Source organism: Pteropus vampyrus, unplaced genomic scaffold, assembly GCF_000151845.1.
Source record: "Pteropus vampyrus isolate Shadow unplaced genomic scaffold, Pvam_2.0 Scaffold2, whole genome shotgun sequence".
NCBI lineage: Eukaryota > Metazoa > Chordata > Mammalia > Chiroptera > Pteropodidae > Pteropus > Pteropus vampyrus.
This window is the reverse complement of record NW_011888783.1, coordinates 26040214-26066234: the sequence shown is the minus strand read 5'-3', so window position 1 is coordinate 26066234 and position 26021 is coordinate 26040214. Positions and strand designations below refer to the sequence as shown.

Below are 26021 nucleotides of genomic sequence, written 5' to 3'. Positions count from 1 at the left end.
TCTAATCAGTTTTATTACATATACCAAGTTACTTGTCATCTATTTCTGCCACTGTTCTGTAAGGGAAACCAAATATATTTAATAAAGATTTAAGTACCCTCTATTTTTTCTTTGACCATCATTTCAAAAGAATCAATAATAATTTAAAAAATTGAAAATTTTAACTGCCATTTTAAAGTCAGGTTACCATATTTATATATGATTAAATTACAGAAGACTTTTTATAGCTGATCTGCTTGTCCCAAGATCCTTTGTATTATGTAATCAGAAAATATAAATTCTTGTTGAGAAGAGGAATACAGAGTAAAGCGAATTTATCTCTTCCTGCCCAGTTCTTGATTAAAAGAGAAAAAACAACAATTTCTTGTATAGAAAGGAAGAAATCTTAATTCTAAGATAGTTCAAGTGCTGTGCTATAAGTTACATTTTCTTTGGACTGGTAAGAAAAGTGAAGGATACAGAATATTTAAACTATCGCATTTGCTAAGCAAAGAGCCTTATTGACTAACCAGTGTGTCTAAGGTAAAGGCCTCAGATAAGACTAAATTTGACTGTGCTCTGTCTTTTTATCTTAAATTACAGATCCAAACATTTTTCTGACAATAAATGTAAAGCCATAAGGACTGTCTTGTCAGATTGCTTTTTTCTAGCGCTAATCTTGACCCATCTTAAATATAGTCTCAGTCTAAAGGCTTATGTTACCTCTAAAAGTTTGTAAAACATGTTTTAAAGGATTGCATGAAGGCATAAAATGCCTTTATTGTAGGTACTATTTTTTTTTTAATGCCTTTACTTTCACTTAAGATGTTAATGCCCTCATTATCATTTACTACCCATTTTTTCCTTTCTTTGTTCCCCCAAAACATGTCTCTGTATAAAGTATTGGTGGGAATAGAGCAATTCACTCTGGTCTTTTCCTACTGAAGCTACTGGTATTAGAATAAAAGTGCTTCTAGCTGTTTCTAATCGAAGGCTTATTTCTTCTATTGTACTTGTTAGTTCTTTGTTAGTACTCATTTTCCACCTACCAGAATTTTAAACGATTGTATCCTTCATTTCAGGTTTTTGTTTCCAGATTTTTATTTCTAGAACTATGTCCTACTACCTCTTAGACAGGTAGGTTCAAGATCTGTTGATAATTAGGAATATTTAAATTCTGATATTTTTTTCAAAACTATTTTGAGCATCTACTCAGTATATTATATCAGAAACTGCTCTAAGTACTGGGTCTACAATGATAAGCAGACATGCTCCCTGCTTCACAGAACAGTGGCACAGTCTAGTAAAGCAGAGACTAGTCAAACAATCTCATAAATGTAAAGTTTCAAAGTCTGAATATCAGGAAGAAAGCTAAACTGCTATTAGAATGTCTTTTAGGGACTCGATCTATTCTAGGAGGTCAGAGAAGACGATCTGAAGTGACTTTTGAAAGGGCAAAGTTGGGAGCTTTCCAGGTACAAGGACCTGTGTTATAAAGACTCATTGACCTAAAAGAACTGAAAGTATAAGGGAAATAGTGCAGTGAAGAGAGTGAGGGTCAAGACTATGTAGGGTCTTAGAGGCATACTGAGAATTTTTTGGTTCTTCTAAGAGCAATAGCAAGTCATTTATGGTTTTTTGGAGGAGGGGTGGGAGGAAAGAGTGGATGTTAGGATTAGATTTGTGTTTCTCAAAGAACACAATAGAGTATAGAGACATGGATTGGTAGATTTAAGGAGAGCAGTTAGGCTATTGCAGTAGTTTATAAAGTTGTGGTGGTTGAACTGGCTACATTGGAGATGAAAAAGTGGACAGGTTTGCGATACTTAAGATTAAAATCGACACTTGGTAATGGATTGGCTATAGAACAAGAAGATGTCAAGTATGGTTATAGCTTTCTGGATAGACAGTGGTACCATATATTGAGAGAAAGAACACTAGCAAAGGACCCAATTTTGTGGGGAGCAGGGCAGGGTGGGTGGGAATGGGGTAGTTGGAGAGAGGAGATCATCAGTTTTGAATGAGTAAAATTCAAAGTGTTTTTCTAGTAGTGCTTGGACACAGATCAGAGGATGGATTTGGGCTAGAAGAAACTTGAGAGTCTGGCACATAACCAGCCACTGGAGATGAGATTTCTCAAGGGGAAAATACACAGCAAAAAGAGGACCTAGATATACTCACATGATATGCCATAGTGATTATTTAGCGGCTTAGGCTCTGTGGTTAGGCAAACCTGAATTCAAATCCCAGCTCTACTACCTGAGAAACCTTGGACATGTTATTTTATACCTCTTTGTGCCTCAGTTTTCTCATCTATAACCTTTTTAGAAGGTTAGTGTAAGAGTTAAATGAGAAAGAAGCCCTCTGATTTTGGTGCAAGTATTCATAAAAAAGATGTAATGACGAGTTGTTGAAATCTTTGGTTACAGAATAGTTTGCATTTTTTTGAAAAGTAAGATACATAAATATGCATGCACACAGGAGTTCTGAAAGAGCACATACCAAAATATCAGTAGTAGTTACCACTGAGGAGGAATGGAAGGCAAAGTAAAGGAAGAGACTATCACTTTTTACTTTGTACATATCTAGGTTTTTGTTGTGGTGGTGATGGTAGACATTTTGTTTTTTGCATTTCTTCAGCAAATGTGCCACTTTGTAATTTTTAACAGCCATTATTTCTTTAATCATTTTGAGCCTACTTTTTATAGGCTTTATAAACTTTCTTTGTAAACTTTGAACAACCAGGGTTTTGTTTTTTTGCTTGACAGAATGTTTTTGATTCAATGGAGATATCACACTGATTTCTCAAAAAGAAACTTCTGAGACCTAGGTTACAATGAACTAGAAGACAGACAGAAAACTGGCTTAGAGCATGGGGTAGTTGTGTGATAAGTCTGGTGACAAATTACCTGTGTTCAGTGGTAATCAGAGCTTTAGTTTATGTATGCACATAATAGATAATATGTAGATACTTTGCTCATTATTAAAGAAAAAGAACTAACATTTGCAAAGAGTTTATTATGTACCAAATATTTTATACCTGAAATGTCTTTCAATCCTTCAGGTAAATATTATTTTCATTTCAGAGAGAAAGAAACCAAAGCTCAGAAAGGCTAAGTAAATTAATCAGGACCAAAACACAAGATTGTAAAATAAAAATAATTTGTGTTAGTTTACCATTTGACATGCTGCGAAATTGGTGGCAGCCCTGTCACCTAATAGTAGATAAGCAGATTGATAATCTTATCTATCAAACTGTAGATCTCCTGGATAAGTCTTGGTATTGGGAGGGTAAGAGAGGGCAAGGTTTATAACCTAGTTAGTTATAAGAGAATACAGCCGAAAATGGTTGACAAATGAACGAACTGTGTAAACCAGGATCTCTGAGTTACTAATCCTACACAATCTCATTTTTTAAATTTAAAATTGAAGTTGATGTTCAGTTCACCAAAGTGTCAAGATATGACATATAGTTTGTGTCTAAAGTGCTATATATCGAGATAATTATTTAATAATCTTCCTTCATGAACTGTGGAGCTCTCTATTGAGAGCATTTGTGGCAGCCAAGCACATCCTTCAATAAAGCTTTTGTTCTCTTTGTTAATCTTAGAAAAGTTTGAAAGGTTTTTTAATTGAGACTTTTTTTTAATCCAGTCAACGTTTATTAGAGTCTTATTCATTTTACACTTGAGGGAAAACAATGGTGTATTTCAGAATATTGAGGACCTTAAGGATGAAAAGAGAAAACGTTTGCTCCATTTAGAGTGTTATAGATGACTTAAGGACACTTGAACCTCTTTTCCCCCCATCTAGGAAATAAGTGCTTTGGAAAATATGAAAAATGAGAATTTTCATTGTCAGCAATAGAAGGAAAAATTCAATTTATAGAACGATTTTAATATTTATGAAACTCATGAAAACTTGAGCAGCTGTATGTCCAAAATTATAGAGAACATGCTGCTTTAGTTTTGAAGATGGATTGAAATTGTGCCTGGATAAAGGGACTTTTCTTAAGATAAGCTCTTCCTTGCTTTATGATAGTTGAGAGTATGTATAGACAACCATTTTTAATAAATTTAAGGTGTGTACTATATTAATTACCATTGTTTTAAGTTTTGTTTTTGAAGACTAGGAAAGAATACAAAGTACTTTATGGCACAAGTACCTAAGTACCTGTTTTACCTCTTTGGATGCTGGTAGACCACTTGTTTTGCTAGTCTTTAGAATTGGAAGGAGTGTCAAATACACAGAAGCCAGAGTCATCTTGGCCAGATGGTGTTTGATACAGATGGATGGTTAGTTGTCATGCAGATCTCTTAGTTGGTAACTTGTTGCTGCCATCTGACTCAAAGAATCACTCACACACACTGGCTGTCAAAAGCATCTTCTCTTCTGTCTGTTTTAGCTGTCATGTCTATGCTCTGTACAGAAGTGTTGACAAGACATTGCTGTTGTACATTTTCAATGTGGTTGTTAGAGATTTTTCTGTTTTGTGGGGTCTTTGATAGTGCTGGAATGTACTTGCTTTGCAATTGTTTTTTAAAAAATACTGTGACAGTGCAATAATTACCTGACCTTTTAAAAGGACTTTTCAGGTTATAAGTTCCATTCAGTAAACAAAAGCATTTAATTAAAAAAAAAAAAAAAATTTCTTTCTTTTAGTTTCCAAACTGAATTCTACCTGGTTATTTCCCAATCTGATATAATATCCTCTGGACTTTCCCTCTCATAGCCTTATGGTCAAAATCTTTATACTATTTTCTGAATATGTGTTTTTCTCTTCTCAAATTAGTAACTTTTTTTTCTGATGGTATAAATTTCCCTTTTTTTCAAAAAAAAACAAAACAGACATTGCCTATTTTTTGCATTTATTTTCTCAAACGTTACTTCCTTCTGTCTTATTCACCCACTGACCTTGTCTCCACTTTTCCTGTTTCCCTTATGAAATGTAAGCATAGCCTTTTCTCCGTTCTCTCTGGTCACTTCTGAAGGCATGTCTATTTCTAGGATATTCCTTTAACAACTTAAAGTACTTTATATATTCAAGTAATGTTTACTGAGCATCTCAGTATGTGCCAGGCATTCTGCTATACTCTGGAGATATCAGGGGAAAATAGACTCTGCCCTTGAGGAGGTCATAGTTTGAAGGGAAATCAGACATATAGACAGACTAGAATACTGTAATTTCTTTAAGTATATGGAAAGAGCAGTGAGGGAATATGGACCAATGCTACCCTCTTTTCCTTGCTATACTGTCAAAGTATTAGTTTTGAAATTAATATAGAATTTGCTTAAGTTTTTAAAGTACTTTATTAAGTGGTTTAAGAAATAGTTCAAAACTTCAACTTGAAATAGTTGTTGATCTATTGATTTTTCTAAGCTAATGAATACTTTTTCAGCATTATTCATTTATTATATTATATACAGATGTGTTAAAGTATGTTTTTAAGCCAGAAACTAGAAGATGAAAATTACCTGGCAAAAGCTTTTTGAGTTGGCTCCAAAAGAAAATACAGGTCACTTGGTTTTACATTAAGTTGGGGAAAAAAATATGTATAGTAGATGGAGAATGGACTGAAGCTCGAATAAACTTACACATTTATACTAGGCCTATTTCTAACTTGCTAAGTTTTTTGTGCTGGTTACTTAATGTCTGAGTAATAGAATATACATACCTATCAAAATATAGTGAAAGAATGGGTAATTATTGGTCATTGTTTGTGAAGAGCTTTGAATTCTTTGGAGAAAGTTCTAAATACGCAGAAATAGATAGAGAAAACTGTAACATCAACTTCTTTTCTGATTCCTCAGCCCTGGTGGCTGTGTGTAGCCCAGGTAAATTTAAGGTTATACAGAATTTGCTGTAGATGTTTGAATCCTTTCAGTCAATCTACCTACTCTTTCTAGAGCCTTGAATGTAAATTTATATAAGATGTCATGTCCTGGGAAATCTGACCCTAGACTGGATTTTGGTATCAAAGATACAGTTCTGATACTCAGTCATAGGGCTTATCGTCCTGACGGACTCACAAGGTTAATTCTTCTACTTGTAATAATAAAATTTACTTGGATTTTTTTAAACTTAGATTCTTTATTTCCTTAAATTTTGTTTTCAATAAACATGTACTGAATACCTCCTATAATTATGTTACAGAGCTCTATAGGAGTATCAGGTAATGTAAGACTGCACTTAGGCAACATGTAATGATGGCACTTCACTTGGGTTATTTATCAGCTCTCAGTTATGTTTGAATTGTATCATAAAACGTGACCTTTTATTTGGGAAAATGTGGGGTTGTGCTTTAATTTCTTAAGCTAATTTATTTTGGGAATCTGGGAACAGCTGTGTGATTTATAAAGAACTTTAGGCTTATTCATCTCTGAAAACAATAGAGCTTAACTGATTTTGAACTTTGATTATGAATCAACTCAAAATCAAATATTTAGTGTCTACCAAAGTACATTCTGAGATTATTAGGACCCCATTTCATGTTTCAGGGAAATTATAATTTAATCATTTGTTTATTTGTTCCTCCAAATGTAGAAATTGGTCAAGAATCCTCTTGTTTTTGGTAATATAGTTTTAAGACTGATACTAATTTGATAACTGTAATGCAACATTTTCAGATTCGCTTGAAGGTTTACAGTGTCTGTATTCTCTAATGAAAACTTGTATCTTCTTTCATTGCTTAATTTTCACAGCCATTGAAATAAAATAGCAAGATGAATAGATTAAAAATACAAGGAAAATTATGGTATTTAAGATATTCACTAAAAATTAACCATGTGTTTCCTTGACTTCTTAAAACTTTTAGAAAAGAAGTTTATAATCAATATAATTTTATAATTTGTACACGTTCCTTTAGTTTTCATAGTGTCTTAGTGAGCGCCACTTCTTTTTTGTTTTTGTGCTCTAAAAATAAATTCAAAAGTATGTTTATTTAAAAGACATGAAATCTTACCTTTTTTAAGTTAGTGGGTATTTTTATAGAATAACAAGATAGCATTCATTTTATCATTCATGCCCTTTTTGTTATCATTAAGGATTAAATCTAAATTACAATTTGTATCCTAACTGAAGGACCAAAAAACCATATGTTGAACTCTTAACTGAAATTTTCCTTAAGATGATTTTTAAAATTTTACAGTGCTTCAAGTGTTTTAAATTACAGATGTTTGTAATGATTATAAATACATTGCTGGAGCCAGTTTTTAGCTCATAAATAAATGCTCAATACCTAGGTAAAAGCAATATGGGCAACTTATATCTATATAATCATTAATAGACAGTAAATGTATATACATATCTTTCAGTAAATATCAGACTAACTGGTTTTTATATCAACAGACTGAGAACTATGAGCTGAGAATACGTGAGCAACAGAAACAGCTGTCACTTCAACAAACTATTATTGACAGGCTAAAATCACAGTTACTTCTTGTAAATTCCAGTCGAGGTATGTTCATGTAAATTTTTGAACCACTTCTAGAAAAGAAAGGTGGAAGTCAAGTTTTTCTATTTTATTTTTCCTTTGTTTATCAATAGTTCTCACATTTTAATAACTGTGGTACAGTTACTTACTATGTTTATTTAAGAAATTAACACTTGCAAGATATGGGAAAATGGACATTCACATATACTATATGGTGGAACTCTAAGTTGATAAAACTTCCTAGAAGACAATTTGCCAATAAATAACCAAAGCTTTTTAAAATGTCTGCCTTTTAAACCAAAAATTTAAGTTCTAAAAATATATCATAAGAAAATATTTGCTCAAGTACTCAAAGATAAGTATGCAAGGATGCTCATCACAGCAAAATTTCTAAAAATGGAAAAACTAGAAATAAAGAAATGTCTAACAGATAAATTATAGTCGTTCATATAATGAACAGCTAGGTAGCCAAGAAAAGTGATGATAATAGATTAACTTACTAACATGACATGTACTCATGATATATAGCAAAATGAGCAAAACACAATATAAAAATAAGTTTTATTTGTGCAAAAGAAATTATTGTGTGAATTTATATGTATAAGAAAAGAAAAAGTCTGATAAAATATAAGCCAAAATGTTAACAGGAATAATTCACAGATGATAAAAATTGCGGGCAGCTTTATTTTTTATTCTTTTTAACATGTCTGCATTTTCTAGTAGTTATACAAATGATTATCTTAAACAAGAAATGCATACCTAAAAATGTGACTTAAATCAAAGTTTAATTGTTATTGCCGATGGTTAAGCTGCAAAGAACATAATTCTAGTTTTCTAAATTCTATATATTTTATATACCACTAATTTTGTTAGAGTAAGGGCTTTGTGTGTTTTTTGGGGGGTGGTGGAGGGGAATAGCAAGCAAATATGCCAAAATCTGAATGGCCAAATCTAAGTTGTCAAAGTAAGTATTTTCTAAAGAATTTTTAAAATTTATAATTTAATAACTCTTTAAAATTAGGGGTTTGGGTTTGTAGTCTTTTTAGTTTTCCAAGTAGTAGCAGAAACAAAGTTTTCCTACTTATGTCCAAGAGGGTTTTGTTTTACAGATAATGGTTATGGCTCTGTTCCCCTGCTTGAAGACAGTGAAGCAAGGAAGAATAATTTGACTCTTGATCAGCCACATGATAAAGTAAAATTGGGAATACCAAGAGAAAAAGAATCAAAGGTAGACTGCACTGCTGGCTTATTCCCTAAAGGACATAAAGAATGAGAAATTAGGTTCCACAGACTTCCTGTATTATTTAGTCAGTATTCTGTCATAACTTGGGTGGGCAGGAATGGGGGAGAAAGTGGATAAGATTCTTTTTAACCCTAACATTGCTTCTGCAAAAAAGCAACATTCAAATGCTGATACATAACACATCTTCCTCATTTTATTTTCCTGAGATGGACCTGCCACTGAAATTCTAAACAGAAGTTCTTTTAAACAACTTACATGTTTCTAAGTAGAAGCAATATTTCCAAATAAAATAAAAGCTTAGGTTTCATATTTTTAGTATTCTCTTTTTGATATCACCAGCATTTAATAAAGAAATAAAAGATCAAGCTAAAATAGCTATTAAGACACAGATGTTCCTGGATTAGAAAATAGAATTCTAGTTTTTTCCTCAATTGCCTGTGCTTAAATTAAACCAAAAAAAAATCCACCTAACCAGCTTAAGGAAAAGTCTTCATTGAAACAATATAGAAAAGAATATTCCCTATCTGCAAAGAGACAGATACAAAGATATACTACCTAAACATCCATCAGAAACAGCCTAAATATCCATCAGTAGCAGAATGCTACATCATTGCAATAAAACACTTTAGAAAAATTTAAATAAGTATTTATATGTTAATATTCCTAGATTTTTAAAAAATATTGAGTAAAAAATGGAAATTTAAAAATGACAAAATAGGAATAATTTATGTACATTTTCAAACATAAGCGGTATGACATGGTTCATAAAAACAGATATGTAGTAAAAGTACAAAAACATAGATAGAAGGGGTACACATCTTTAGAAAAATGATCACCTCTACAGTTGAGGAGAAAAGAGATTGATTCTGGGAAGGCGATAAAAGAGGCTTCAGTTGTATCTATATCTTTTTTTTTAAAAAAACCAAAAAGTTCTTAAATATGGCTGAATGTTACCACTTCTTAAATCAAGGTAGTGAATATCTAGATGTACATGTTATTCTCCATGTTATTCTGAATCATTTAAATTTTATGTTTAAAAAGAATTCTTTAAATGAGATGAGTTGGATTTTAGTGGGATGAAACAGCTTTTGAGTAAAATAAGATCTAACAAATGAAGACTCTTAACAGTTATAATACCAATTAAGTCAAGAGTGCTTTATTTCCTCCTTTCCTCTTAAATGTAGATTTTGGCTTTGTGTGTCGGGTTATTCTGTTATTGATCTCATAATTAAGACTATCTTAATGTTTTTATTTAACATCAAATCTGAAAAATTCTATTTTGATACTTTCTATAAATGAAAATTTTAGAAAGAAAAGTTTCTTATCATATCTCTCAGTTCATATTTTTTAATTCAAATTTTTTTTTTTTTTTTAATTTGACTCACTCGGCTTTTTTTTATTTGACTCTTCACCCCCACTCCAATTTCCATTTATCTTAAAATACTGATAAATACAAGAAACCATGGCACTGGAATACGTTCAGGTTTATTTTGCAAAAGATGAAATTCAGAAACAATGATTCTGACTTTTTTAAAGTTTTTTTTTAATTGAATTTTATTTTATATTAGTTTCAGCCGTGCAGCACAATGATTAGACATTTATATAATTCATGTAGTGATCCCCCTGATTAGAGTAGTACCCACCTGGCGCTATACATGATTATTACAATATTTTAACTCTATTCCTTATATTCCACATCCCCGTGACTATTTTATAACTAGTAGTTTGTACTTCTTAATACCTTCTTCTTTTTTACCCAGCCCCCCGAGCTCCCTCCCATCTAGCAATCACCAGTTTGTTCTCTGTATCTATGAGTCTGTTTTCATTTTGTTTGTTCATTTATTTTGTTCCTTGGATTCTACATATAAGTGAAATCATTTGTCTTTCTCTGTCTGACTTATTTCACTCAGCATAATATCTTTTAGGTCCATCTATGTCATTACAAATGGTAAGATTTCATTTTTTTATGGCCGAGTCATATTCCATTGTATATGTACCATAACTTCTTTATCTAGTCATCTTTCGATGGGCACTTAGGTCGCTTCCATATCTTGGCTATTGTAAATAGCGCTGCAGTGGACATAGGGGTACATAAATCTTTTCAAATTACTGTTTGGATTTTTTGGGGTTTTTTGGTTTTTTTTTTTTGTTTTTTTGATAAATACCCAGAAGTACAATTATGACTTTTAAAATACAGTTTTATGATTCGGTCTATATAGTACATTACAAAATCATTGAACTGCTATAAAATGCTGACATAAATTTAATGCTTAAGTAAACAATATTTACAGTCCCTTTTCCTTTTTCAAGGACTTCTAAATGTCATTATTTACCATTAATTTTTAATCAAAGTTCTTATATTTATTCTAGTTATAACATTTCTCTGAAGATAATATCTCTAGTTCAAAATATATTGAAGGTATTTTTGAAAATAGTCTTGGTTAGAACAAAAGGGATGATGTGAAAGACTACGATATGTCAATAATTTAGTTTATTTTAAAATTGGTTAATTTCATTATTTATGAAAGTTTTAGTTTATTTTTCAGTCAGTAAATATTCAAAAGGAACCTTCAACAGAATTCATTTTTAGTTACATTTGTTTGAATTTTGTAAGATGCCTTTTATCTATAAAATATATATTTAGGTACCTAGCCTGAAATTAAGGATAAGTAATAGAAATCATGTCAGAGATAGCTTATTTACAAAGAATTACTAATGTTACATCAATTGTAGCTTCATTTGTGGACAGACATTAAGAGAAAAAAGTAGAAAGCTCCTAGTAAGAAATAAGTCAAAATTTAGTGAGTTCTCTTAATTATCTTTACTAATAGGGGAAAGATTTATGTGACAGCCACATATTTAATACTTTGAATAGCTCACCAACTCAGTCTTCTTATTCTGTAACCATTTAGTAAAAATAAAAAGCAACTGTCTTGAATTTTAGCTTTCTCATCTTCCACTGTATATATAGATCCAAAGTGCTGGCTGTATATTCATTGTAAAAATTTAGGTCTAATTTAGAAAAATACTGGCCAATCAAGCAATTGAAATTAAAATTTTTCATTGGCCTATGTCGATCTATACTTATTGAGTTATAATTAAATTCACTATTAGCTAATAGAAGTAAAATCCTTCTCTAAAAAATCTTTGAATGATTTGGATATATTAGAGTTTTTCTAAAATGAAAAAAATTTGTATTGATTGGTTTCAATTTTGTAAAAGTATGCATCTGCATATAAGACAAGAACTAGAAGGCAATATGCAGAAATAGATAAGATAATGGTATAATTTATTTTTTTCTGTTGTTAATATACTTTTATAAGTCTTCTCAAAAATGAATTGATTTCTGGAAATCATTTTTCCAATCAATTGGCCTAGCCTCTGTAATGAATTAGTACATTAATAGGAATGCTTTGAACCAGTAACAGAAGGAAGCTACTACTAACCACTCTTTCTTCCTCCTGTTTGGTGGGTGGTTTGAGGATTTGTTTTCTTTAGACTATTTATTTTGCTTCAAATTTGGTTAGAATATTTGAGAGGGGTAAGACCCATGCACATTATGGCAAATGGCAACTATGGCCTCCTCGGTGAATGAGACAGAGAGTAGAGGATAGCGTTATGTTGAAAGGAAAGAGACCCTTTTAGAAAATTTTATTAGAAAACACGAAATTTATAGTTCAGCCTCCATTCATGCTAATCCTACACAAACAGCATTCAAGAATGCTTTGACTTGTAAAAGACATCAAGAAGTCAAGATAACAGAGCTTGTATCATTGGCCTTCCCTTAGTACTCTGCTTATAGTTTAGAGACATTAGAGAAGTACTCAGTTTAATGGAAAACTTTCACCTCTTGTTCACCATAGTAGAACGCACTGTCTTCCTTGACAAGATATGACTTTGGTAAAGGGGGCATTGTATTATCTATCAAGTCGTATATCATATATATCTATTATGTAACAAAGCACCCCAAATTTACCTAAAAACTTAACAAATATTTACTATCAGTTTCTGTGGGTCAGAAATTTGGGAGTGACTTAGCTGGTTCAGAATCTCATGTGACTAAAGTCATGAAGTGGGCAAGGGCTTCAGTTATCTATAGGCTTGACTGAGGTTGGAGGATCCACTTCTAAGATGGTATACTCATGTGACTAATGGCAGGAGACCTCACCACCTGGACCTCTTTTCACAACCTAGCAGATAACTTCTTCAAAGTAAGCAAGTAAGATCAAGAGAGAGAGCAAGGAGGAAGCCACAGTGCTTTCTATGATCTAGTCTTTAAAATCACATACCTTCCTTTCCATTTTATTCTTTTCATTAGAAATAAGTCACTGAGTTCTCCAGAGACAAGGAAATAGCTCCTCCTCTTAAAAGGAAGAATATCAAAGATTTTGTAAACATATTTTAAAAGCATCATAGGGATTGTAGATTGTGGTGTACAGAAGAGGGAACCAAAGATCAAGGGTGTATTGGAGGACCTAGTATTTAATTTACCATATGATAAATATTAATGAAAGGTAAAGGAGGTTGGCAGAATTTAATAGCGAATTCTACTACTTGAATCCTATCATTATTCTCAGTAGAAGGAAATATAACTTATCATTTTAACAATTTCAAAAGTCCTAATATGAATACAGACTTTCCAGAGGAAACTGGCTAAGCAGTGGTTTAGAGAACCAAGAAACAGTTGCATATTATTGCTAATTCTTTTTTATAACCAATTTTAAAAATTAAAAATATTTGTATATATGAAATCAAATAACACAAAAATGCACACACTTATTTTTGGCAAAGACTATTATCTCTTGTTTGTAGGACACCGTTATCAGACATAGTAACAAATGTCATGATGGCAGTTACTTTTTTTGTTTCAAATCTCAGTAGATTATAACTAAAATGCATTTATAGCTTTTTAATTTAATTAAATTTATCAGAGTGACGTTGGTTAATAGAATAATATAGGTTTCAAGTGTACAAATTCTATAATACATCATCTGTATATTAGCAGTTATTTAAATAACAAATGTTACATTTTAATGTAAATATAAATTGGCATTGTTTAATTTACTTCTTTAAAACTAGGGTTGTAATATACTGGATCATTTTTATGATCTTAGAAGTAAGAGATTTTTATAATACTGCTTCTGGGAAGCACTTCAGTTTCCAAAGTAAATGCTGTCCTGGGTGTCTAGGGCTTAACTCATCTTTCCATCCTACTTTTTTTCTGTGTGTGTGGCAGTTATACAAAAGTCTAGGGTATTTTGTTGCAGGAAAATATATAGATATCAATAATATAGACTATATAAAAGAATTTGTTGATATTGATAAATTTTGTTTACTCATTCATTCAGTAACTAAACTGCTCTGTACCTGACACTGCCAGCCCCCGGAAGAACAGAGATATTGTCCCTGCCCTCTGGTTTAAAGTCTTGATTTAATAACCGAAATAGAATTATTAAATGTTGTAAAGTTATTTCAGATTCTAGGATCCAAGATACAAAGTAAATATAGTGTGAGTCTATTTCAACTTTTAACTTTTAAAATAGAGATTATATGTTCATGTGTCAAAAGAGCTGATTTTATGTTTGATTTTTGATTTTCTATACTTATTTCTAATTTTTCTTTATATGTATCTTTTTTATCTAAGTTATATGCTTTAAGGAAAAGTTTAAAAATACAAAGAATGCCATTATTACTAAAAGATATTAATTAGACAGTTAGCAAATTTCTAATGTAGCTATCATACTGATTAGATCAGCAGGTATATGGTAGCTTTGAGAAGCAGAAAAGATTTTGTAGGTTTAGAATAGTAAAACAGTGATGTAGCCATGGAGCTGCCATCAGTGCTGACATTAAGGAAATTATGTGCTGTACCTGGCAATTGCAAGTAAATATAGATGCTCTGACACGTTTGAAGAAAGCTGATGTCTAAAAATTCACCTGTCAATCACTGAGACAAGAAGTATTTATTGAACTCCTCCTATTTGCCTAGCCTTGCTTGTCATTGACAGGAATACCAAAAGAAAAAAAAAGTGAGACAAGATCCATCTCCTTTAAGAAGCTACAATCTGGTTGGAGAAACAAAGATTTAGAGACCCAAAGCAATTAGCAAGCACTATAAGACAATGTGAAGTTCTAATTATATGACAAAATGAAATCCTAATTATAATTTTATGCACAGATAAAACTTAGGACTTTATTTTAAGAATAGCAATTCCCAATGACCTCAAGGTAGGCTTGAGCACAGGCTCAACATTTAGTTCAAGTAAGGAAAAGAAAAATTCTTATTTACCATTATCTTGGTAATGTATGAATAGATGTGTAAACTTAATTGTCTACAAGATTTTAATGGAAAAAGAATAATTTGTAGACAAGAACCAAAATTATTCCAGGCTACTTTGGAGAACACTATATAAACTAAAGGCTAAAACTGAGGGGTTTGAAAGAGCAATTTCATTTACTAGAACCTTTTTTAAGTGACATAGTCATGGCTTCAGAGGGAAAGGTGCTCCTTACCTTTTTGTTACTTTATTCTATAGACAGTCCTTCAGTGAGAGCCATTTACCCATTGTGAATTACTCCAATTATTATGTATGACAGTTCCAGCAGGCAGTGTATGAACTTTAACCTTGTTCTGCTTTCTGGCCTTCTGTAGCTTATAAAATACTAGCCTCACAAGTCTAGGACTTGGGTGCCGTCCCCATCCTTGAACTGTTCATCTCTTATATACTCCAGACTTCAGGTATAGCTCCCACTTAGGGATCTCCATCTGAGTTTTAGGCCCCCATAGCTTCTCTGAACACTCTAGATACTTTCTCTATTGTAAGTCTCTCTTAAACTATGTTTGTTTGTTAAGTTGCTATATATTGTAAAAAGCTTTAAAAGAGTATAGTATATAGGTAGATGATAAATATGTTTTTCATCATTTGAACAAAAGGTGGAAATTAGACCATTAGTGAAAATTAATTACCAAGTGATTTCTGTGGGGAAGTTAAATCAGGTTTACGTCATCTAAACCCAGTACGTTTCCTAAGAGAGGAACTTGCAATAAATTTGACTGTTTATGTTTATTACTCAACTTTGTAAAAAAAAATTGTCCCTGTATTGTTTTAATGCTACTTTCTTTCTTTTTATCACCTTTTATTAGATAGAGATTGTGATTGTGCCCACTGTACATTGGCACATGTTAACCTAGGCTGGGGCTTACAGAAGACTGGAGAAGGGGCGGGGGGGGGGGTTTGCTGCGCGCGCGCGTGTGCGTGTGCGTGTGCGTGTGCGTGTGCGTGTGCGTGTGCGTGTGTGTGTGTGTGTGTGTGTGTGTGTGGTGTAGCACTTTGCCTTTTCAGTTAGAGCAAATGTCCTATTCCCCCTGGTTTTGTTTCTAGAGACTGGATCAAATATACCTTATTTTTATATATAACCTTTATTTTATTCCTCTTTGGAGACTAGTCTTTGTTTATAGACTCTCTGGTAGAATAATAATAAAAAGGAAAAAAATTATTTTTAACCAGTTTATTCATTAAAGTTCAGAGTATTTTGCAAAGTGCCGTAATAAATGTATCACAAACTAAGAAAAATATATGTTGACATCCAAAGCATTTTAATATTTACATTGAAATTTCTGTTGTAGAAATTTTGTTTTCAGATCTAAATTATTAATTGATCCTAACCCTTTCCTATTGTGGGTCTCTTTTTTAATTTCGTACATCATTTTAGGATTTTTGCTTTGTTATAATACTGGAAATAATTTTTGGGGAGAGAAGAAAATGAGAAGTGGCATATCACTTTTAAATTCTCTTCCCCAACTTCTAAGGAAATTTGAGTATCTCTAGTGCAGCTCTTCTCTCCTTATTTCTCCCAATTATACCCTTTTTCACATTTCCCATTTTTCTTTTTTCTTCTCTTCTCCAGAACCCACAAAACAGAGCTTGTATATTCTATTCAGCCCTGATTTCTCTTGACCAAGGCACAAAAGGCTATTCTCTCAACCTTTGTAATAGGACTAGCCCCTCAAAACAATCTTGTTTCTCTTATTAATATAATCTGTCATCCTAAAAGTTCTCAAAATCTGTTTTGAAGATACTTGTTTTTCAGTATTACAAAATGCTTCTGCATTGATCTGTTGTGATATGTTGTGGGGGTTTTGTTTTGTTTTGTTGTTTTTCTTGTTGAACTATATGAAGAAAAATCCAGCCTCACACATATGTAGTTGGGAAAGGGAAGAGTATTTTAATAACCTTTTCAGAAATCATGAATATTCTTCTTTGATACTACATCAAAACTCAGTAAGTAGTTTCTTAGGTGTTAGCTACTGTATAAAAGCTAAAACTAATGAACTTTTCTGCTATATTAAAAGCCATTGATCTGTCTTGTACTTTGAATGTATCTTTTACTGATGTATGATTTTGTAACATTATGAATTGTTCATTTGGAAAATGGTGGTTCACTGAGCTTTGCAGATCTTTCACATATTGACTTAGTTCATAATATAGTTTAAAATCACATTTAACATTATCACTGATCTTATCAGAAAAGTCTTAAGTATCAGACAACTGTCAAGCTTACTATAATGGGAACAAGTTTTTCAACGTTTTAATTTTCACGTAAAAACATGGACTACAAATCTTTTGTTATTTTTTAAAAAATGAAAGGCTAACTTCATTTGCTTTAGAGAAAATGTCTGAATAACCATAGCTTGTGTGTCAGTCACTCCTTCAAGTGAAAATGGCATTCCATTAAAAAAAGAGACTAGTTCATCTTCTAATTCAAACCATTCATTGCACAAATGCTTTTTTCCCAAGACAGCCCTTTTATTTCAATATGAAATAGAAGCCTTTTGTGTATATTTCCCATTTTGTCACACAGAATACTAAAAGAATGTTAACTTGGGATTACATTCAATAAAATTAATAATCTTTACTGTTTTATCAAGGACTGTCTTAAGTAAAACTGGCTGCCTTTTTTTTTTTTTTTTTTTTTTTACTGAGTGTGGCATTAAGGAATACAGTAACTGCAGTTTGGTACCATGGCCTTGGACATACTCAGGCACCAACAGTTACTCACATTTGATTTTGCATTGTCAGTGTAAGTGCCAACATAGTAATAAAAAAATAAGCAAATAACAACTAATAGTGATAATAGTCGACCCCATGGCTTGTAGGGTCTGGAATTTGATTTTACTCTACTTACAAGCAAATAAGTTAACCAGTTCCTGCTCCATGGATGCTGGAAGAAGACATAAGACTCCTGGATCAGAGAAAAAAGTCTTTATTATTCATAACACAGCAAGCAACAAGAGCATTATATTTGTGTTGGTCTCATCTACAGGGTGACATAGTAGACCCAGATGGATGCCTGGACATCAGTGGTTGCATTAAAGGAAAGGAACATTGAGCTTGGGAACCTCACCATTTTATAGCAAGCAGTAAGCAGCCTGTTTGTTGTCCAGGAGGGAAACATGATACCTCATCTTTCAAGTTTGCCCATGTACAAACAGAACTCTGAGAAATGTCCCAGGCCTTGTATTCTTTGGCATGCACAGCAAAAATGTGCAGTGATGCTCAGGGCCCATGCAGATTCTAGCTCGTAACAGTGGATCTCTTGAAAGGTTCTCAGGACCCCCAGGGTTCCTAGACTATATTTTGAGAACCACTGGTTTTACTTGATTATAATTTCCTGTTAGAAAAATCATGTTGCCTTTTTCTCAGTAAGTTATTTGCTTTTCATCCTACTGGAAAAAAAAAATATATATATATATATAGATATATATATATAGATATATATATCTATATCTATATATATATATCATGCTCAGAATATTCTAGCATTTCCTCAGGAACCTTTATTTATGCATGAAGGTCAAATTGCTTGCTCATCAGTCCTTTTCACACTTGTCGGATAATTAATTGTTTTACATCTTTATACTTTAAATCACGATGCCTGTAAATTACTCCTGGTTACTTATCTATACTTACTACATTAAGCCCAGAGCAAACTCTGCTGAAAGATAGTGTGGTGCCTACATGCTGTGTACCCTGGTCATTTTTAAAAGCACAGCTTAGCTTCCTTTAACCACAGAATCTGTAGCTAGCACTTTTCCCAATATTGTATTTAACAACTTCTTACTGGATTTGTAGTCCCCTCTAAGATACTGCGAGAATTTGGCAGGGAGGTGGAAAAGAAGGCTCACCTAAATTTTCATTTGCACCTAACGTGTTATGCTCTCTGAGCTGCTCTGTTGCTTGTTTAGGTAGTCTTGCTATGTTATGAAAGCTGACTTTTTCCCTGAAAGATTTTTTTCTTTGCTAGTTATACATCTTTACAAACACTTGATATTTTGCTCTAAGATATAGATATATCCTAAAATTTTAATTAAACTCTTATAAAGTATATCCCAGGTATTCTGTATATCATTAACCTGTGATTTGTTTTTTCTTCTCTAATAAGTCCCTTTTGGAAAACCAAGTTTTTCTGAGGTGGATATCTTTTGTTTTCTCTCTTCCGTTGTGTTTATCAGTAGCAGTGTGATTTTTATATTTCAACTCAGTTTTCGTCTAAGTGATTCCTCATTGAATGGGTTTACCCACTCTTATTTTTATCCCTAACTGCTCTTCACTGTTTAACTTGTTTCCCTGTACATTTCATCCAAATAGTGCTGCAGGGAGTCACTGACTTGTCCATATTCTCTGAAAGTATCATCTGGAATGTATTTCTGCTGGATGGCCAAATGGCCACAGTAAATCTTCCTTTCCTTCTTTCCACTGCTGGTTAAACATTGTCTCTTCCTCCTCTTTCCCCATGCTGCAGCCTCGGAGTCCCCATTCCTCTCCCTAGCTTTTGCTTTTCATCTTGTCCTGAGAACAAAGTGATAACATTTTTTTAAAGCCGAATCTGCTTTTTTTGATAAATGTCTTTCCCTTTTTGACAAGAAGACAATAACAGATCTTGGTAGGTAGTTGTTTTGACTAACTTCTTTCTTGGCAAAATAAAAAGTTGGTAGCCTATTGTCAGACCCCCAGTTTTGTTTTGGATTTTACTATTCTAGGAAAGCCTAATGTCAGTTTCTTTAAGGTTTTGTCTTTCCTTAGATTTTTTGATGCTAAAGAGGATGGTTTTACATTTAAAAAGGGAAATAAAGATTAGAAGTGTGAACCAGACTTGAGGAAACAGTGATTATATTGTGTTTTAAAACTTGGTCTATAGTAGACAGCAGAACAAGTGAAAATGTTTTAGATCAAAAGAGAATTGAGAGTGGCTATCAAGAGAGAGGGTGAGCCTAAAGATACAGACTTTAGGGATGAATATTCAACAGACATGAGAATGAATGATAACAAGGGTGTATAGTGAGGGAAGAACAGTATACCCATGTCTGAACCTTAGTGAATACCCACATTTATGGCCTAGAATGAAGAAGGACCAATGAAAATACTAAAACTTGAAAGAAAAATATTATACTAGCAAAAAAAAAAAAAAATTCAAGGGGGAGAACCTGATCAAACCGTACAACATACAAAACAACTACCTGAAGGCTTTGGAGGCTGAACTTTTCACATTTTGGAGGAGAGTCAAAATGTAGAGCAAGTAATGGCTCAGAGTAAATTCCCAGTTTTCTGTGATTTTGTTTAAGGGTGGCCGCAGTTGGAGTGGCTAAAATTCCAATAGAAAGCCCACCATAATTCTGGCTGGAAGAACCAGGAGAGAATGAGCCCAGAATAACCATGGTCACCAGAGAGTGAGGGAAGGAGCCCCAGAGAAGAGAGAGCCAGAAGAGAGCCCTAAGTTCTGTGTTTAAACTCAGCCCAAGTCTCTGGCTATCCCCTGAATCTATGGATGTATGAGGCAAACAAACCAGTTTGCAGCTGAGGCTTAAAGGACTGAACCAAAATATGAACATCTACTCTTCAGAGGAGTAGCGGTTTGGAGTCTGAGCCTAACCAACTTAATTGCCTGCAAAAATAGAAACATCAAAAAACTCTTTGGCACCATGTAACGTAATGTCTCCACAACAAAATATTTACAACATTCAGGGTAGAGTCCAAAATTATTCAACATATGGAGAGTCAAGAAAATGTGACCCATTTTCAAGGGAACAGATACCAACCCTGAGATGTTCCAGATAGTGAAATTGTCAGACAAGGATTTTAAATCAGCTATAACTGTGCCCACTCTTCTATTAGGAGATTATTAGGAAAGCAAGGAAAAGAGTTAAGATTTTGAGAGGATAGATTTAACAATAAGATACTCCGTTGTCATGGTGTCAAATGGTTAACTTCTAATAGCAAGTTTGAGAAATAATTATACTATGAGATTTTGGTTAAGAAACTATTGCCAAATTGCCTCTGTCAACAAATGAACTGGTTTGGCAGGACTTGAAAGATTATCTATCTATCTAGGTTATTTTTGGATGTCAGTTTCTACTTGGACATTCTTGAGCACACACACAAAAGAAGTCATACCAAAGTGTTTTTTTCTTAGGCAATATTTAAATAGCAAAACTTGGCTTATAACTACTCCTCAGTGAGAAATATATTTGTTGTATGACAGACAGGTTTTAGAATCTTAAAATTATTTTGCATTGGTGCAATGCGTAAATGTTACCATTGTGTATCTTCCTCACCATGCTAGATAACTGCACTACTCTGCTTCTCCAGTAGCCAAGCCCTGTGCCTGAGAAATTAAGAGCCTGGGTTCTAATTGGAGCTACTCCACCTCCTGGACTTGTAGACAAACTATTAGACTTCTCCAAAGCCTTATTACTATAGCAAACTTTAAAATCAAATGGAAGTACTTAATTCACAAGATTATGTGGGTTAAGTTAAATAAAACATGCAAATTGCCTAGGTAATACTATTTTCACGAAGATATTTTCTGTTCACCATGCTGATGGTATAACAAAATTTGGGCTTAATGGAAAAGATTTTCCATGCATTTCAAATGTAGTATTTGGAGAAGGGATGAGGGGATTATGGGAAACCTTACTTTTTAAAATTGGTCATTTAAGTTATTCATTTTCTATTTCATACAAAAAGGCATCCCCACAATTAGATATTTCTTCCTATTAAGAAAATAAATTCAAAAAGATATATGCAAAAGGAACTTAATACAAGGTGAAAGATTCAAAAGACAGACAATGGGAAAGTATTAATCTCACTCTGCTTCAAATTAACTTCATAGAATTGAAATTATAGTAATTGTGGCAGTACTGGTAAAGGATTTTAACTTTTCAAAAAGAATGTTTTATCGTAACATTGAACTGATAGAGGTTGGGGGTGGGGGGGAAGGGGCGCGGATATATTAAACCAGAACCCTGTAAAGAACTTGGAAGTAATTGGGGTATTTAATTTTATTTTTACATTGTTTATTTTCTTGCCATTTCCCTTACAACTCTGGGATGGATCCCATTTTTGCTCCCAAACTGGCAGTGGGTTTGCCTAGCACACTGCATCACGTGAACAGACAAGGCTTCTAGGACTTGTGTTCCTCTTGCTTCACTTGTTCAGTAATGTTAATGAGGGTGAGAGAACTGAAGATGTCACATGGCCATAAATTCGTATAAATACAATTTCCTTGTTTTTTTTTTTTAATTTACCTTTTGTCTTCAAACTTTTTTTATTATGCTTTTATGTTTATTTTTATCAAATTATTTTATATTTTCTTTTTCTATTTTCTGCCTTAACCTCTTCCCAATCTCAGCCCTTTTCTTTCTCCCTCATTCAGCCACATTCAGTGCTTCATTTATCTGTAACATCTTTGTCTCAATCTGTCTAAAACTGGTAAGGAAACATTCGACCTCAGTTTGTCCTTCAACACTTTATTCTTAGTTTCAAAAATGGAAGTGAGAAGTGAATCTTTATTTTCAGTTTATTTTTCCACTGTTTATTTTTCCTTTTTCTGTAGTAAATTTTATCAAACTGGTATTTATAACTATTCCATAGTTTATATTCCTCTTACTAGTTCATACCGTCTCACCTCAACTTATTTCTTGGTTTACATTTTTTTGTTTGTTTTAAAAGCATAATTCTATTAAGCCTCATCCAGAAACAAAATCAAATATTAGCTAAACTCAGGTGCTTGAGCCACCTGAAATTAATATTCCTTTTGTATGCAGGGACCTCCATTAAAGTTTAGAGGCAATCCTTGATATGAACATTGGAATAAAGTGATATTTACTACTATAGTTCAAATATGTATCATTGAAATCTTACCACCGATATTCAGTATTAGCCTTTCCTTCCATATGAGAGGAATATATATTGTGTTAATGAGTTTATTATTCAAAAGTTTCATAACTCAATTTTGCTGACATTAATTGCTTAATATTTTTAAGAAAAAAAACATGATTCTGAATTAAAATTTTTCATTGCAAAAAAAATTTTTTTCATTGCATTTCTTTTTTTCCCCTCAGCTTTATGGAAGTATAATTGACAAATAAAAATTGTATATATTTACAGTACATGATATTTTGATATATGGACAATATGAAATGATTATCACACTCAATCTGATTAATATACCCAGCACTTCACAGTTATCTTTATTTTTTAATGTGATGAAAACATTTAAGATTTATTGTCTTAGCAAATTTCGAGTATATAATATATAGAAGTATTAACTATAGTCACCATGCTATACTTTGGATCTCCAGAACTTATTTATTTATATAACTGAAGCTTTGTCCTCTTTGACAAACATCTTTCCAGTTCCCCACCCTCAAACCTGTGGCAACCACCATTCTATTCTCTGCTTCTATGAATTGGACTTTTTTAGATTCCCCATACAAATAAGATAATGCAGTTTTTTGTCTTTCTGTGCCTGGCTTATTTCACAAAGCATAATATCCTTCAGGTTCATCTACTTTGTTTCGAATGACAAGATTTCTTTCTTTTTTAGGGTTGATATAATCAGCCTTAAAATATTCCTCTGTGTGTGTGTATGTGTGTGTGTGTGCGTGTGTGTGTATACACACACATATATATATGTGTATGTAATCATTCATATTTTCTTTATCCATTCATCCACCAGTAGACACTTAGGTTGAATCCATATCTTAACTATTGTGAATCATTTCTGTATTTTTCAAATTGGTTTACAAAAAGAATAGAATACTTTCACTTTTAGTACCAAATATTTTAAAAGGCAGGCATTAGGGAAAATATACATTTCTTTCTTTGAGATGTTGATATCTAACAGATCCTGAACTCTAGCAAAAAAATATTTCCCATTACCTTTGCATTAAGAATAAACCTAGCTTTGGACTAATATTTTCCACTTTTTGTTTTGTCTTCTTAAATAGCATTGCTTATTCAGATAGCACTTGAACATATTTTTTTATATAATACCCGTCTATGAGATGGGTAAATTGATTTACATATATTAAGCTTAAATTGATTTACATATACTAAAACAAAATTCTCCCAATTTCACATAAAAGGAAATATAAGGAATCATTTCACAACATCTTCCAACTGTTTCAAGTGAATTTATCTTAATGATTTAGTTGAATGATTTATCCAGTGCCGTACTAGAAGTGTAAATGAAAAGTACGACGTGTAAAAAACTCTTATTTCAGTATTCATTCCACAAGTTCAGCATTTCCAAACTAGTACTTGGAACAGTTTATAATGTTAAGTATTTTAAGTTTTAGTACCTCAAGATAAATTCATTTGTTGAATGATTTAATGTTTAAAATATCCTAAATTAAAATATTCAAAGTTCCTTTGCTTTCTTATTGAAGTTGCAATAACTTCAACTCCCTGTAGTGTAGGGTCCACCAGGATAATATTTGAGAATAGAAAGAAAAATATAAGTTATTTGCTTCTAATGTTTACTTACACTCTGGGATGCTCAACAAACTGAATAATTGTCTTTAAGATATTTAGCATTGAAAAGAAAGTTTGGGTTTCTGGGAAGTGTTGGAGTTGCCATTAATTATACTAACCCTAAATCCTTTGAAAAAATGATCATTTTCAGAAAGTTGTGTCAGATTGCTGTAATGGAAAATAGCATTAACATGCTACAGCCATTCTAGAAAAATCCTACTTCAAAATGTCAGAGAACTGCTTGTCTTTTTTTTTTTTTGGACCTAACATGTTAAAAGGTCCCTTTCTGAATTTTTTCTTGGGATGCTGGGGACGTAAGGTGTAGTGTATTCGTACGTTCAGTAATACTTTTCTTCAATAATAATAACACACAAAAAAATAGTAAGCAGAGCTATATATCTAACCCCAAAGAAGCTGAAGACCTTAGATATTCCTCAATAAGTATTTCCTTTACCCCCTGCCAGTACACCCGAGGAACCTTTTCCAGATAAATTTACCCATACCAGTAATCAAATCTAAATATCACAGAAATAAGTTGACATCCGTTATTTGCTAAGCCAAACAAAGGTTTATCATTCTTTTTCTACCTTTTCCTTCACCTACTCTGCCCACCCCACTTAGTTTTCAAAGCTTCTTTAATATCAGAAACGGTCATTCCTAGTTTATGTCAAAATCAGTGCTTTGAAAATTGAAAGTCTTTATTACTTTCTGTAACTGTCTTCATTTTTAGGCTAAAATTACAGAGTACTTCCTTTTTTTGGTTCCTTCTAGCTCCTAATAAAATTTTTCATATTGAGAATTTCTAGTAGTAATTTTTACAAGATTAATCATTCATTTAATTATTTTGTTATGATTTGTTTAACATATTAAATTGTCAAATGTTTCTAGTCTCTTAGTATTACCTCTGATTTTTTTTTTTTTTAGAGAGACAATATAATCTTTTAAAGGTTTGTTTTCATACTTTTGTAGTATCCTGAATGGTTGGCTAAGTTTAAAATGTTGCCTTTCTTCCTAGTCTACACTAAAAGCCATTGAGTGTTCTAATTGCACATAACACTAAATAAAAACTTTGTCAAAAAAAAAAAAAAACAACTTTGTCTGCCACTTTTAAAAACAAACTGTGAATGTGAAAATGTCTTCTGATGTGACTGCTTTATTAAGACCAATAAAGCAGTTTTAATCCAGAAGGCATGGCCTCAATGTTTGTCAAAGTATGCAGCAGCAAATGATCTTTATTTTACCTCAACCTGACAACATAATATATAATATCACAAATTGTTCGAGTTGCCAAGATTTTAACTAATTACTCTAAAGTAATACTCTATTTTAGAAATGTTAACCAAACACTGGTATTTAGAAAATACCATATTATGTTAGAATGTATATCAGAAAAGTTAGAAAAGCTACATTAATTAGAAAAAGCTGGAAAAAGTAGAGCAATAAACTGAATTAAACTGGAAAAGATTAATTTAAAGAAAAGCAAACAAAAATCATCAAGTCTTTTTCTTAAAGGACAAATAGATTCCTAAGAACTTGAAAGAACTTTTCAAA

At 32.4% G+C, this 26021-nt stretch overlaps 1 protein-coding gene across 7 annotated transcripts in view; it reads left to right on the top strand.

Annotated features, from left to right (window-relative positions):
• The window catches only part of TANK (TRAF family member associated NFKB activator), a 65174-nt gene that overhangs the window by 28420 nt on the left and 10733 nt on the right, over positions 1-26021 (top strand). For 5 of the 7 annotated variants that reach the window (XM_011358621.2, XM_023529796.1, XM_023529795.1 and 2 more), the window contains 2 exons: positions 7328-7436; positions 8522-8640. The exons of 1 other annotated variant lie outside the window; for it this stretch is intronic. In XM_011358621.2, the coding sequence (XP_011356923.1) occupies positions 7328-7436; positions 8522-8640 (228 nt within the window). Of the gene's footprint in view, positions 1-7327; positions 7437-8521; positions 8641-17979; positions 18090-26021 lie in introns of those variants that run through there. One more of the 7 variants, XM_023529798.1, reaches the window with a different exon arrangement.